Source organism: Schistocerca nitens, chromosome 2 (assembly GCF_023898315.1).
Source record: "Schistocerca nitens isolate TAMUIC-IGC-003100 chromosome 2, iqSchNite1.1, whole genome shotgun sequence".
In the NCBI taxonomy this organism is placed as follows: Eukaryota; Metazoa; Arthropoda; class Insecta; order Orthoptera; family Acrididae; genus Schistocerca; species Schistocerca nitens.
In genome coordinates this window covers 797,202,008-797,218,692 of record NC_064615.1, presented here as the reverse complement: position 1 = coordinate 797,218,692, position 16,685 = coordinate 797,202,008, and the positions used below count along the sequence as shown (strand labels likewise).

The 16,685-nt window shown below is 47.3% G+C and overlaps 1 protein-coding gene across 1 annotated transcript in view; it reads right to left on the bottom strand.

Annotated features, from left to right (window-relative positions):
- LOC126235339 (V-type proton ATPase subunit E-like) overlaps nt 1-14,415 on the bottom strand; it is a 53,743-nt gene extending 39,328 nt beyond the window's left edge. Inside the window, exons 1-2 of the mRNA XM_049944061.1 lie at nt 14,182-14,415; nt 8,952-9,133 (exon numbers count right to left, since the gene is read on the bottom strand). Coding sequence (XP_049800018.1) covers nt 8,952-9,133; nt 14,182-14,415 — 416 coding nt within the window. The remainder of the gene's footprint in view (nt 1-8,951; nt 9,134-14,181) is intronic.
- Nucleotides 14,416-16,685: the final 2,270 nt, after the last annotated feature.

The window sequence follows — 16,685 nt, the reverse complement described above, 5'->3', positions numbered from 1 at the left end:
TCTTTTATTTTTCAGTTCTCATGACGTTCTTCGGTAACACTATCATCAGATTCTACATCAGTACATAGTATCAGATCGTTATTAGCATTTCTTCACAAAATCAGCGCCCAAACTGGCTCATGCAGTACAGCATTTTACAATCTTACGAATATGGGCATTAATGTAATGACGGGATGCTTATAATGCCAAGATTTTGTATATCGATGTAAGATATGACGATGGTGGTACCGAAACGCGTCACGCGAAGTGAAAAACAAAGGAAAATGTACACTGATCACCCAAAACATTATGACCACCTGATTAATAGTTTGTTTGTCCTCTATGGAACTAAATACATCACTGATTACGCATATCAGAGATCCGACAATTTACTGGCAGGTATGTGGCATTAGATGTTTAAGCACATGCCATTTAATTTGCTTAAATAGCGGGACACTGATTTGCGTACGCGTTGATGGCGCCCGATAGCGACCCTGATGGGTTGCAGAGGAATTCCATCAGGCGAATTTGGTCACCGAGACATCAACGTAAGTTCACCATATTGCTTCTCAAACCACAGTAGCACGGTTCTGGCTCCGAGATACGGATAATTATATTGGTGAAAGATGACGTCACCGTCGGAGAAGCCATCAAGCACGAAGCGATGCACGTGGTTCGAAATTGTCAGCTTGTCTTCGATTACTACCACAGGTCCCATGCAAGCCCAGAAGAATGTCTCCCATAACATAATACTGCTCCCACCAGCCTGCGTCTCTGGCGCGCTGAACGCTGCGAGCCGCCGTTCAACTCGATGACGGTGTTTGTGGCGACAACGATAGACCTGGTGTAGCATAAATGTGATTCTCCCGAAGAACCGACACGTTTCCATTGATTGATGGTCGAATCCCGATTGCCATGTGCCCACTGCAATCGTAATGGACGATGTCGTTGGGTCACAATGTGAACACGTAGGGGTGGTCTGCTGCGGAGCTCTGTGTACGACAGTGTACGATGAACGGGGTGCTGCGAAACACTTGTGCATACACCAGCACTGTACTGTGCCACAGATCACCATCTATCCTGGTTTACTGAGCAGACAAGCCACCGAACCCACAGTTCTGTAAAGAGCTGTGGAGTGCAGCCATTCTGCACCTACTCCTTCTAACTCTTTCCGTAGATGCTTACAACAGTAGCACGCGAACATTCGACCGGTTTCGCCGTTTTCGAGATACTCGTTCACAGGCTCTGCGTAATAATAATCCGCCCATTGTCAAAATCGCTTATCTCAATGGATTTCCGCGTTTGTAGCCCTTATCTTCGCTAGGGTGACCTGCCGTCGGCGTCTGCTCCGCGTACATACACTATGTGATCAAAAGTATCCCGACACCTGGCTGAAAATGACTTACAAAAACGGGGCGCCCTCCATCGGTAATGCTGCAATTCAATGTGGTGTTGGCCCACCCTTAGCCTTGATGACAGCTTCCACTCTGGCAGATATACGTTCAATCAGGTGCTGGAATATTTCTTGGGGAATGGCAGCCCATTCTTCACTGAGTGCTGCACTGAGGAGCGGTGTCGATATCGGTCGTTGGTGCCTGGCACTAAGTCGGCGTTCCAAAACATTCCAAAGGTGTTCTATAGGATTCAGGTCAGGACTCTGTGCAGGCCAGTCCGTAATAGGGATGTTATTGTCGTGTAACTATTCCGCCACAGGCCGTGCGTTGTGAACAGGTTGTGTTGAAAGATGCAGTCACCATCTCCGAATTGCAGTTCAACAGTGGGAAGCAAGAAGGTGCTTAAAACATCAATGTAGGCCTGTGCTGTGATAGTGACACGCAAAACAACAAAGGGTGCAAGCCCCCTCCATGTAAAACACGACCACACCATAACACCACAGCCTCCGAATTTTACTGTTGGCACTACACACGCTGGTAGATGACGTTCACCGCGCATTCGCCATGCCCACACCCCGCCACCGGATCGCCACATTGTATACCATGATTCGTCACACAACGTTTTTTCACTGTTCAATCGTCCAATGATTACGCTCCTTATACCAAGCGAGGTGTCGTTTGGCATTTACCGGCGTGATGTGTGATTTATGAGCAGCCGCTCGACCATGAAATCCAAGTTTCCTCACCTCCGGCCTAACTGTCATAGTACTTGCAGTGGATCCTGATGCAGTTTGGAATTTCTGTGTGATGGTCCGGATAGATGTCTGACTTTTACACATTACGACCCTCTTCAACTGTCGGCGGTCTCTGTCAGTCAACAGACGAGGTCGGCATGTACGTTTTTGAGCTGTACGTGTCCCTTCACGTTTCCACTTCACTATCACATCGGGAACAGTGGACCTAGGGATGTTTAGGAGTGTGGAAATCTCGCGTACAGACGTAAGACGCAAGTGACACTCAATCACCTGACCACGTTCGTAGTCCGGAAGTTCCGCGGAGCGCCCCATTCCGCTCTCTCACGATGTCTAATGACTACTGAGATCGCTGATACGGAGTAGCTGGGAGTAGGTGACAGCACAATGCACCTAATACGAAAAACGTATGTTTTTGGGGGTGTCCGGATACTTTTGGTTACATAGTGTACTTCTGTTGCAGCGTCACGCGCCCTCAGCGCTACCAGACGGCATCAAATAATGGTTCAAATGGCTCTGAGCACTATGGGACTCAACTGCTGTGGTCATAAGTCCCCTAGAACTTAGAACTACTTAAACCTAAATAACCTAAGGACAGCACACAACACCCAGCCATCACGAGGCAGAGAAAATCCCTGACCCCGCCGGGAATCGAACCCGGGAACCCGGGCGTGGGAAGCGAGAACGCTACCGCACGACCACGAGATGCGGGCAGACGGCATCCAACGTCGCGGTGGCCAGTGGTCACAACGTTTTAGAATATCAGTGTAATTCAGTAGTGCCAAACATGGTCGCCGACCCATAAAAGCATTCTTGTCTAAAGCGATGAGAAAGAACATAGTCATCATCATCATCTCATAAAGAACATCACCTTAGCACCAGTCACGCCATCGCAGTCTGTGTAAATCAGCAAATAATGTTATTTTTGGCTTTCAGTCCTATTATTTCAGTATTTTAACTGAACTTTTGAAGAGGGGACGAGTGAAAGAATGAAGTTAGCAATAAAAAAAAAGCGCTCATCAGTTCATATCTGTTATATGTTTTTGTGTACGATGAATCTCGCTTTGTTTGTTGTTATTGTGTTTGTGAAGTGTGTGAAATCTTATGGGACTTAACTGCTAAGGTCATCAGTCCCTAAGCTTACACACTACTTAACCTAAATTATCCTAAGGACAAACACACACACCCATGCCCGAGGGAGGACTCGAACCTCCGCCGGGACCAGCAGCACAGTCCATGACTGCAGCGCCACAGACCGCTCGGCTAAACCCGCGCAGCTGCTGTTATTGGTTTTGGTTCATGTTCAACACAGTCGTCAAATTCGGTCTTTATAGCATTCGCGGCGATATACTTACCGTCCATTTTGTTTCCCACACGCTACATATTCGCGGAATTGAAAGCGATTACCAGACACAAGAGACAATCATTATCGTCGTGGCGATGAGATGTCGAAGTCTCGACAGCGAATGAAGGCCACTAGAATCGTACTGATATTATGTTACCTTGTTTCTTGAGTTTCCATTTCATAGTGTTTATGAATATCATTCACTTACACTGAGGTGACAAAAGACATGGAATAGTGATATGCGCATGTACAAATAGCGTATGCAAGGTATAAAAGGGCAGTGCATTGGCGGAGCTATCATTTGTTCTCAGGAATGTGGTTTTCTACGTAATTTGGCTGCACGGTGGGGTTTAATAGACTCTGAACGCGGAGTGGTAGTTGGAGCTAGAAGCATGGGGCTTTCGATTTCGGAAATGGTAGGCCGAGAATAGCAAATTTTAGACATTACATCTCACCACGGCAACGCAGTCGCCGACTGCCTCAAATAAATGACCGAGAGCAGCGGCGTTTGCGTAGAGGTATCAGTGCTAAGACACAAGCAACACTGCGTGAAATAAGTACAGAAATCAATGTGGGACGTACACGACCATATCGGTTAGGACACTGCGGCGAAATTTGGTGATAATGGGCTATGGCAGCAGGGGACTGACACGAGTACCTTTACTAACAGCCAGACATCGCCTGCAGCGCCTCTCCTGGACTTGTGACCATATCGGTTGGACCCTAGATGAGTGGAAAACCATGGCCTGGTCAAATTAATCCGATTTCAGTTGGTAAGAGTTGATGGCAGGGTTCGACTGTGGAGCAGAGCCCACGAAGCCATGGACCCAGGTTGTCAACAAAGCACTGTGCAAGCTGGTGGTAGCTCCATAATGGTGCGAGGTGTGTCTACATGGAATGGACTGGGTCTCTGGTCCAAATGAATGGACATTGACTGGAAATGGTTATGCTTGGCTACTTGGGGATCGTTTGCAGCCATTCATGGACTTCATGTTCTTAAACGACGATTGCATTTTTATGGATGACTGTGCACCATGTCGCTGAGCCACAATTACTCGTGATTAGTTTGAAGAACATTTTGAGCCATTCGGGCGAATGATTTGGCCACCCAGACCGCCCGGTATGAATTCCATCGAATATTTATGGGACATAATAGAGTGGACAGTTCGTGCACAAAGTCCTGCATCGGCAACACTTTCGCAATTAAGGACGGCTGTAGGTGCAGCATGGCTCAGCATTTCTGCAGGGGTCTTCCAACGACTTGTTGAGTCTATGCCGCGTCGAGATGCTACACTAAGCAGGGCAAAAGGAGGTCCGACACGATATTAGGAGGTATCCCATGTCGCCTCAGAGTATAGATGAGGATTAATACTTTTGGAAAAATTGAGTTTTTAAACAGTATTCAGTGCTCAAATGGGGAAATATATCTAACCTCTATGTCAGGCGGTTGAATCAGTCCGGGGAGTGTAACGTTCTGTTCGAGCAGTGAGGTGAATTTTACGTATATGTACATATACTTCTACGGCAGCAGTTATTTCAATGCGTTGCCTAGTGCAGGAAGTTGTTCTCGGCTGTGGTTTTAAGAATAAAGGAGGACAAACTTCAAAATACGCTACTGGCCATTAAAATTGCTACATCAAGAAGAAATGCAGATGATAAACGGATATTCATAGGACAAATATATTATACTAGAACTGACATGTGATTACATTTTCACACAATTTGGATGCATAGATCCTGAGGAATCAGTACCCAGAACAACCACCCGTGGCCGTAATAACGGCCTTGATACGTCTGGGCATTGAGCCAAACAGAGCTTGGATGGCGTGTACAGGTATAGCTGCCCATGCAGCTTCAACACGATACCACAGTTCATCAACACTGGCGTATTGTGACGAGCCATTTGCTCGGCCACCATTGACGAGACGTTTTCAATTGGCGAGAGATCTAGAGAATGTGCTGGCCAGGGCAGCAGTCGAACATTTTCTGTAACCAGAAAGGCCCGTACAGGACCTGAACATACGGTCGTGCATTATCCTGCTGAAATGTAGGGTTTCGCAAGGATCGAATGAAGGGTAGAGCCACGGGTCGTAACACATCTGAAATGTAATGTCCACTGTTCAAAGTGCCGTCAATACGAACAAGAGGTGACCGAGACGTGTAACCAATGGCAACCCATACCATCACGCCGGGTTATACGCCAAAATGGTTCAAATGGCTCTGAGCACTATGGGACTTAACTGCTGTGGTCATCAGTCCCCTAGAACTTAGAACTACTTAAACCTAACTAACCTAAGGACATCACACACATCCATGCCCGAGGCAGGATTCGAACCTGCGACCGTAGTAGTCGCGCGGTTCCGGACTGAAGCGCCTAGAACCGCTCGGCCACCAAAGCCGGCGGGTTATACGCCAGTATGGCGATGACGAATGCACGCTTCCAATGTGCGTTCACCGCGATGTCGCCAAACACGGATGTGACCATCATGATGCTGTAAACAGAACCTGGATTCATCCGAAAAAATGACGTTTTGCCATTCGTGCACCCAGGTTCGTCGTTGAGTACACCGTCGCAGGCGCTCCTGTCTGTGATGCAGCGTCAAGGGTAACCGCAGCCATGGTCTCCGAGCTGATAATCCATGCTGCTGCAAACGTCGTCGAACTGTTCGTGCAGATGGTTGTTGTCTTGCAAATGTCCCCATCTGTTGACTCAGGGATCGAGACGTGGCTGCACGATCCGTTACAGCCATGTGGCTAAGATGCCTGTCATCTCGACTGCTAGTGATATGAGGCCGTTGGGATCCAGCACGGCGTTCCGTATTACCCTCCAGAACCCACCGATTCCATATTCTGCTAACAGTCATTGGATCTCGACCAACGCGAGCAGCAACGTCGCGATACGATAAACCGTAATAGCGATAGGCTACAATCCGACCTTTATCAAAGTCGGAAATGTGATGGTACGCATTTCTCCTCCTTACACTAAGCATCACAACAACGTTTCACTAGGCAACGCCGGTCAACTGCTGTTTGTGTATGAGAAATCGGTTGGAAACTTTCCTCATGTCAGCACGTTGTAGGTGTCGCCACCGGCGCTAACCTTGTGTGAATGCTCCGAAAAGCTAATCATTTGCATATCACAGCATCTTCTTCCAGTCGGTTAAATTTCGCGTCTGTAGCACGTCATCTTCGTGGTGTAGCAATTTTAATGGCCAGTAGTGTAGCTTACAGCCGAAAACAGCTGATAGTGGAGTAAGTAAAACTTCTTTAATAACAGCCAATGGGGAAAATAGACTTTCCGTTTAATAAACTGGTGCCTGTGGCAACCGAAATCGAAAAACTTATTTTATGTCGTCTATCCCGCGCTGGATAGTGTGTATCGATACAGAAGTAAAGCCACGGATGCTAAGGCAAAGACTATTCGACCTTGTGTCATAACATATTGTTTGTAGAGCGTGTCAGTATGATCCAGTAAGTTTCTTCTTCTGAAAATTCCAATTAGTAGACTTTCGATGAGTCCAGATTTGTCGGAAGATTTTTTGGCCCTAACTGAAACTACAGGTACAGGATACAAGAAACGGTATAAATACGCGTTTGCGATGTTTATTTCGTATTGCATGTTTGAATGCTATTGTCACGTCAGATGCCTCTGATAACAGAAATCGATGATGGACGTAATCTGATTAGGTTAACTAAATCTTAAATAAATACAAGCCCAAATACGCTATTGGCCATTAATATTAAAGCACCGTGAAGGCGGAATGCTACACACGTCAAAACTGGGATGCAAACTGATAACAGACACGAATAGCATTTCCGCTTAACCGCGTAGCCTACATTCTGTATACAGAGTGTTCAAAAATTCAGTGCCCAAACTAACAGGGATGATGGTGGAGGCAAAAAAAAATGTATTACGTATAGCAACCATGTATCGGTAACACATATTGTTGGAGTACTGATTATACAGGATGTTATTATGCGTGATTGAGAATAAAATGATGTTAAATGTGTTTCATTCCTTTATTGTTCTGATCGCTGTTACATTGCAATGAATGTTAAAAATGAGCACCACAAACCTCAGCGCAGAGTCGATATCGACATAGCACGAGTGCCGTGTTCGCTGGGTAATGTGTGGTGTGTTCTACATTTGTGTGGCTGGTGCAAGAATTCTTGCAACCTATTCCGCCTCCGAGCCAACAGGGGCACAATACTCCTCGGCTTTGATGGAGCCCCAGAGAAAGAAGTCTAATGGGGTGAGGTCCGGGGATCTTGTAGACCAATGTACAGGTCCTCCCTGGCCGATCCACTGACTGCCAAAAGTACTGGTCTTTACTGCTCGCACTGGTTCTGTGAAGTGCCCTGGAGCTCCATCATGCTGAAACTACATCCTCCTTCTAATATCTAGGGGCACATCCTCCAATAACGTCGGTAGGTGAAATGCCAACAGTATTCTGTACATTGACCATCTGAGTCGAACAGGCAACATGTAAGGTCCAAGTTAGTAGTCGCCCACAATACCAGCCCATATGTTTACTGCAATACCTCTCTTATGATCTCATGCAACTGTAATACAGAGTTTTCATCCGACCATACATGCAAATTGTGACACGACTTTTATCTGCTCCACTCGTGTATTGCCTACACATGCTGAGTGCTCATGCAGTATGAGTTTCCGAGATATGGTTGGTTTACGAAATGTGGTTGTTTTTCTCATATATGATCGCTGTTCGTTTGGCCACTGAATTTTTGAGCACCCTATATAAGGAAAGCTTAGGCAGCGGATTTCTCATTGAGAAAAGGCAACTAATTTTATTTGTTTGTAGAAAGATCGTGTTTGCCTCGAGGAAGAAGCAAAAATGGCTACCAGCAGTTGTCGAAGTTCGACAGTTGTCTATCGTTCCGCGTTATCGCTGCTTGTGTTGATCTGGATACCACGACAGTCATGCAGGCATGGAATCGATGGATCGAGAAGGACAGTACTCAGCGTTATGCAAGAACACAATGGCCCTGTGTGGAGAGTCTCCGAGAACGAACCTTGCCAGATTCGTCTTCGTAACGTGGATCCATCATTTACCATTAAGTGTCCGACACGGTCATCATTGTTTCGCGCAAGCAGTAACTGGGCAGCACATGATACACTTCTGTATTTTAACGTTGGCAGTCGTGGCCTTTCTTCGGTGTCTTCGAGACGGTGTCTCTCAAAAAGGTAACGTAAGACCGTGTGTTGCCTGTGCTGTCCTGACCCTTCTCGAAACACAATGTGTTCGACTGTTGGCCTGACTGGTGAGTTCTCCATGTCTCTCAGCCACTGGAAAACATCTGTTCATGGGCTGAGGTGGTGTATCTGCCTACTAAATTTCGTACTTTGTATATCCTCAAATCATATACTGTACTGTACGTGCGCGGCAAGTAATATTTCGTTATTTGTAGTCATTCCCGATGTTGCAGTTATAACGCTTTGCAGTGTACAATAATTCTTACACCTCCTGGAAGGTGGTTTGTCGGCGGTTCCAGTAGACGGTCATCTTCTTCATGACCTCCTCCATAATCTCGCGCCGCTCACGTTCCACCTCTGCCTCCGTCCACACATCCATCTCCTCCGCCTTCTCGTAGCCCTCTTGCACGATGGTCAATAGGAGGAAGTCGAAATCCGTCGACAACGTCTGTAAGCATGATTTTACTTGCAACACAGAGTGTCAGTTGATAATACTGTCGCTTACAAACATGGTAAGGTAGTCGCTTGAGTAAAAAAAAAAAAAAAAAAAAAAAAGGAAAGGGAAACGGTGCATTATGAAACCATTGTCCACTAAAGGACGCGGCAAAATTTTTTTCTCTCTATGCGAAGGAAAAAGAAAGAAGGCGAACGAAGAAGCTAAAAAAATTATTTTATGAATGGAAACGGAAAACTTCGTCAATAACTTGCTGCGAAAACACCATACTTACAGGAGGCACAAGTACGAGGGCATGCTGAAAAGTAATACCTATAATTTTTTTATTCTGTTCTCAATATCGGTTGAGGTATTACATGTCATGCAGAGCCGAACATCACACCACCTTTATCCACCCCAGCCCGGCTGCGGCCGACCGCTCCGTTCTGCTGGTACCGGCGAAGAAGTACGCGAGGCGCAATGCGCCGTTGAGGCCCGCGGATCGTTCGTGCATCCGGTGCAGCAGGGAAACCGACAGCGCTGGGAAGGCAGGAGTTATTGCCCGAGCACGAGCGGATTTGCAGTCTCAGTCGTCTACAATCCTATGAGAACCGTGAGGGATTTTTGTGCTAGGAACAGCGCGTTCATGATCCTTTGCAAAGACAGATAGTCGTAATGTAAAATAATGGATGTAACACACAAAAAAATACTTACGGTAAAATGTAGGTATACATAAGGGTGGTTAATTAACCCGCAAGTTTTAAGTGATATCAGTACCAGCCGTGAAACCTTACATTGTATGATTTTAAACAGGAATTCACCGGTGACAAAGATTTACTTTCTGTAACTTAGTGACTGGAAGTTTCGAGTAGCTGCTCGTTTTAATTTACACTTTTCTAAATTTATTGTTTTTTTTTAAATTTTTGTTTTCAAAGCGATTGTGAATCCAGTTGTTATTACTAGATAGAGCAGCGAGATATTCTTTGAAATTCTTCCAAATTTCTTCCTGACGTCTTCGTTTGAAGTAAGATGAATTTTTACTAGGAAATCGTAAAGGGTATCAAAGCACTCAATTTGATTGGAATTTAGATAGATTTCCCAAATTGTAAGGCTTTTAATGAACGATTCAAAACGGTCTTGCATATTACACAGTTTTGAGTTTGGTCCCTGAAGTCATAAATTTAAACTGTTGTTTTTCAACAAAAGTCAGTCACCAAGAGCAGGCATTGTCTGCAGGTGGAGCGACTGTTAAAACTAAGTTTTCGAAAACAGTCTCAAATCGCACTTTGTATTTTTTATTATGACCGGTTTCGCTCTTCAAGTGAACAGGAATATCATCACAATATACACTGTAAAAGATAAAAATTGCGACAGTATGGAAAATTTACATTGACATTCGTAAAGTACTTATTCTGCCTCCAGTGCGGTGACTTAAGTTTAAAGTTGGCCAGCATTAAAGATCACCTTTAAAGTTGACTGATAGCTCTAGAGATTACTTTGGCTGTACTATAGTACTTAAACTTACGTTTAAAGTACAGTAGTAAATGAAATGAAATGAAATGGCGTGTGACGAGGGGCCTCCCGTCGGGTAGACCGCTCGCCTGGTGCAAGTCTTTCGATCTGACTTCACTTTGGCGACTTGCGCGTCGGTGGGGATGAAATGATGATGATTAGGACAACACAACACCCAGTCCCTGAGCGGAGAAAATCTCCCACCCAGCCGGGAATCGAACCCGGGTCCTTAGGATTGACAGCCTGTCGCGCTGACCACTCAGCTACAGGGGCGACCCAGTAGTAAATGATGACATTGGCACTGGCAGCGCCAAAGATGAAATTGACTCTACAACATTACTTGTAACGTCCATGGTATAGTCTATCCAAAGCTAACCTACAACTACAGAAAACGAAAGTTTCATTAATCGCCTCATTTATGGGCGTGCGTGTAGACATCTCAGTTCTATACATATCTGCCTATTTTAAAAAAAAAAAAAAAAAAAAAAAAAAAAAAAAAAAAAAAAAAAAAAAAAAACGAGTACATCTGTAAAAACTATCGTGTTTACAAAATATTTCTTTTAGGATGATACGGCAGGTATTATATTTTGGTTGCTTATCTACAGCAGTTCATCAAATAACGGGAAGAACCCATGTAGATTACATTCGTTTAATAAATTTTGCGGGTTTTTCTTTTTCTCTACGAATAATTTCCAATTCTTCTAAAACATTTAACAGTGGACCTTCATCCACCGTGCGGATAATTTTCTTATTGTCTTGTATATCACCTATTGTATGTTAAGTTGTTCTCGGATGTTCACCCAATGCTACACGATTTGAAATTAAATTACAATGTTCCTTATAACGTGTTTTAAACGCTCTTCCAATCTGGCCAATGCACTTGCCCTGACAGTTTTGGCGCTATATTTTTTATACTCGTGAATACTATGTTTGTCGTTATGAACATTCTTCTTATGTATTTGTGTGTGTCTAAGGGAGATGCTAGTTCGAAATGCCACTTTCACTCTCTGTCTTGCTCAAATTGCGTCATCCATTGCCGATGTCAGCCGGCAACTGGCGCAACTCCCCGCCATTATTGCCGCCACCAACGAATCGGCGGTCAGCAGAGCCGTCATGGCGTCTAAAGTTGTATCTACAGCTCCTCATCATGGCTAGGGCGCCCAGACTTGATGATATAAGTATTGTCGCCTATAATGCCGACAGCCTTACTCGCGATCTTCCGATATTACACCAGTTCCTCGTCGACTGTAACGTGGACATCTGCATGGTGAACGAAACGTTCCTGAATCCCAGGATTCGCAGCAACGTCCCGAATTACCGCTGCTACAGGACAGATCGGCCGACGCATGGTGGGGGCACTGCCCTCTTTACTCGCAACTCTTTTCGCTATCACGAAGTCCAGCCGCCTGCTACTCAGTCCATTGAAGCGACGGCGGTCCTAGTGGACACCCAGACGCGGCCCATCACATTCATCACCGTCTTCCGCAGCCCTCGGCGGCTGTTGAACCTTGACGACGCCCAGACGCTTTCCGCCATCCTGGGAAACTTTCCTGGCCGGCGACCTCAGTTCCAATCATGCCACCTAGAACTCGCTCGTCATCAACGCGAGTGGACGCTGCCTCCTGCAAGCAGTGGAAGAGGCCAACGCCCATGCTTGTGGCCCAGAGGTACCAAGGTGCTACCCCTCCCCTGGCGCGGCGCATGTCCTTAATATCGCCATCACGAAGGGGATACCGCACTTCATGGATGCGGAGGTCATCCACAGTCTTAACTCTAACCACCTGCCTGTCCTCTTCCGGCTGAATGTCGCCCCAGTGCATCTTCCTGGCCATCTCAATCTTCGATGTACGAACTCCGATGCCTTTTGAGATCATATCGATTTCTCTGTTGACGCCGTCACTGCTGCTGCAGAACTCGACGCTGACTCTATGGACTGTCTTTCCGAGGCCATAATCGATGCCCTCCACTTTGCCACTCCCCCACCTGGCCTGCCACAGGACATCCTTGCTGCCATTAGGACGTGGAATCGGCTGTGCAGAGAGTGGCATATCACTCAGGATGGAGCCCTCAAGCGCCACATCAACCAGCTCCGCTGTGATATCAAGGCTGGCATCGTCGCTTACAAGAATGGGCTGTGGGCCAACAAGTTGCATTCTTTCACACCGGACCCACTCGGCTGGCAGGCAGTCCGCTTCTTTACCAACAGAAGGACGAGGATCCTGCCTTTAACTTCGGACGACCGGACAGCTTACAGCCCTGAAGACCATTCTAACATGCTGGCAGACACGTTTGAACAAAATTTCCAGCCCCTTCATGATCGCCTGGACCTCCAGTGTGTCGCCACCATCGAACGAGACGTCACAACGCTCCTTCAGGATGATGAGGCTGAGGCCAACCCCATAATGCCCCAGAGGCTGATGATGTCGCTGGGAAGGTCCTCAAGCATCTGCCCTGGTCGGCCATCGTCCACCTCACCGCCATCTTCAACTGGATCTTCTGCTTGGCCATCTACCCCTCCTCCTGGAAGCACTCCCTCGTGACGGCCTTTCCTAAGCCTGGCAAGAATCGCAGGCACCAGTCGAGTTGTCGCTCCACCAGTCTGCTTCCCCATGTTAGTAAGCTGTTTCAGCACCTTCAAATCCGTCGCCTCCATACCATTCTCGACCAGCGGAACATCTTACCAGTGGAGCAGTTTGGTTTTAGGAGTGGTCACTCCACCACGCAACAAATCCTGCAGGTGGTCGAATACATCACTGCCACTTTCAACCGCCGTGAGTTCTGTAGTGCAGTGCTGCTGGGTGTTACCAAAACATTTGACACCGAGCGAGGTGGCGCAGTGGTAAGACACTGGACTCGCATTCGGGAGGACGACGGTTCAATCCCGCGTCCGGCCATCCTGATTTAGGTTTTCCGTGATTTCCCTAAATCACTCCAGGCAAATGCCGGGATGGTTCCTCTGAAAGGGCACGGCCGACTTCCTTTCCCATCCTTCCCTAATCCGATGAGACCGATGACCACGCTGTCTGGTCTCCTTCCCCAAAACCAACCAACCAACCAAAACATTTGACTGCTTGTGGCACTGTGGGTTTATCTGGAAGCTGCACAATTTAGACTTCCCGAAGGCGTATGTGAAGCTCGTTGCTTCCTATCTGCAGCAGCGAACGCTCGCGATCCGGATCGCCGATGCCACCTCCACGGCCCGTCAGATCAAAGCAGGAGTTCCACAGAGATCGGTCCTTGGACTGGTCCTTAATACCAAAAAATAGTTCAAATGGCTCTGAGCACTATGGGACATAACAACTGTGGTCATCAGTCCCCTAGAACTTAGACCTACTTAAACCTAACTAACCTAAGGACATCACACACATCCATGCCCGAGGGAGGATTCGAACCTGCGACCATAGCGGTCACGCGGTTCCAAACTGAAGCGCCTAGAACCGCACGGCCACACCGGCCGGCTCCTTTATACCGTCTACACGTCGGACTTGCCTGCAGTGCCAATGGTCGAACGAGCCATATATGCCGACGACACAATGCTCTTTTCTCTTAACCGATGGTGGGAAGTCCTTGTTCCGCGACTTCAGAGTGCCTGCAATGCGCTGGAAGACTGGGCTGCCCAACGGAGGATTAGTTTCAACCCGGGGAAGATGCAGTCTATTATCTTCACCTGGAAGCATAGTATGCCCTGCCGCCAACTCCGGTTTTACGGCACAGAACTCGAGTGGCAACTCTCCGTCCGCTACCTGGGCGTCGTCATGGACAAGCGGCTCACCTGGTGACGCCATGACGAAGACCTCCGCAAGAAGATTCAGCAGCGGCTGGGGGCGCTGTACTCCCTCATCAATGAACGCTCCGACTTATCCATTGCGAATGGTCCTCTTATTTACCGGTTGTACTTCCGCCCTGTCTTCGACCACGCCTGTGAAGTGTTGGGTGGCGCTGCAGCGACTCACATCCAACGCCTGCAGTTCTTACAGAATAAGATGTTACGTCCGCAGCTCGTGGTCGTGCGGTAGCGTTCTCGCTTCCCGCACCCGGGTTCCCGGGTTCGATTCCCGGCGGGGTCAGGGATTTTCTCTGCCTCGTGATGACTGGGTGTTGTGTGATGTGCTTAGGGTAGTTAGGTTTAAGTAGTTCTAAGTTCTAGGGGACTGATGACCATAGATGCTCAGAGCCATTTGAACTATTTTTTGAACCAATAAGATGTTGCTCCGGGTGTTCCATGTACATCCAGAATTTCCTCACCGCTACCTCCATGACGCGGCAGAAGTATTAGAGGTGCTCCAGAGGCATAAGAAGATGCATCTGTCGACGAGTCCCCTTATATGGACTCTAGGGGCACCACAGGAACCACGAGAGCGCCATCGGCGGCCCATCGCGTTGTTTGATACATAACGCAGCGGCCTCCCATCTTTAAGACGTCTTCCCTGACAGCTATCCAGAACTAACCAGGCAAGTTATCTCGTTCCACGCATCAATAAAGAAGAACACAAATTCTTACCACCCTCTGACGCTGAAGGCAATGCTGAAAAGCAAATCCTTCATCCCTAGCTTTAATTAGCCTTAGGATGTGACGGACCTAGCTGTCGCCCTACCGGCTGACCGGGCAGCGCGAGTCGAGGCTCGCCCGGCCGTCGTCGCTACGGCCCGGGCGGGCCGCGCAGGCTCACTGCGTCGACTTTCCCGCTTCGCTGAAGCAAACTGCAACCATCTACCGCCAGAGCTCTCCGAATTGTAGCGTGTAACATGGCGCGCGTCACGCAACTATGTTGGCACGCGAGAGAGCGTGCTGTAATCGAATTTCTAAGCACAGTAGAGTTCAATCATACAACGTAGGCTTTCACGGCCGGTGTTGTCTTCAGTTGAAACTTCCGGGCTGAGAGGCCGTGGTCGATGTATGAAATTTCTACCTGACGTTTCGTCTCCATTGCGGGAGACATCTTCTGAGGTCATCCGGCTACTGCCACTAAGGCTCCAGGTACTCTCGCATTTATAGACCGCATAGAGGGCACCACCATTCGTCACGTGATGCCGACGGTATGCCTATCTTTGGGAGGCGTCATCATTCTCGATTAAGAGTAATCGATTGTCATTCTGCTGGCGCAACGTCGACATCCATATGCCTGACGACAACTTATTTCCAGTATAACAACGAGTTTTATGAACAGATCGACGGGGTGGCGATGGGAAGCCCTCTCAGCCCAGCTGTTGCCAATTTGTTTACGGAGATCTTCGAACAGCGAGCGCTGCAGACTGCCAGTAAAAAGCCTGCTAAATGGTATCGCTATGTTGATGACACATTTGTATTGTGGACTCATGGTGAAGAAGAGTTGGATGTCTTCTTTGTGCATCTGAACAGCATTAACCCGAAGATACAGTTTACGATGGGGAAAGAGAGCAACGGTCAACTCAATTTCCTGGATGTGTCGGTAATTAAACGGGTGGATGGGACGCTGGGCCACAAGGTATATAGAAAGAACACTCACACGGATCGATACCTTCACAAGGAATCTAACCATCATCTTAGGCAAAAGAGAGGTGTCATGAAAACCTTGGTGGACAGAGCCAACAAAATCTGCGAGCCGGCTCACTTACAAGATGAACTGGATCACCTACGGTCAGCCTTTATGAAAAACGGATATACCAGCAAGGGAATTGATCTAGCCCTCCACCAAAGAAGAAAAGAAGCCAGAAGTCCAGAGCAACAACAGTCACCTACTGCAAAAGTTTTCCTACCTTTCATTAATAAGGTCACGGACCGTATCGGGAAAGTTCTGGCCAAGTATGGGATCGAAACAATCTTCAGACCCGTCAAGAAGATTAAGGAATATTTAAGAACTGCAAAAGACGCCCGACATCCCCTAGCAACACCTGGGGTATACAAAATTGCATGTTGTTGTGGACAAGTATATATTGGAACAACGAAAAGCCGAACATAAAAGAAACTGTCGCTTAGGACACATCGAAAAATCGGCCGTAGCTGAGCATGTTTTTCGAGATGGAAATCACGAAATTAAATTTAATGAGACAAGCGTTCTAACACGAACATCCCATT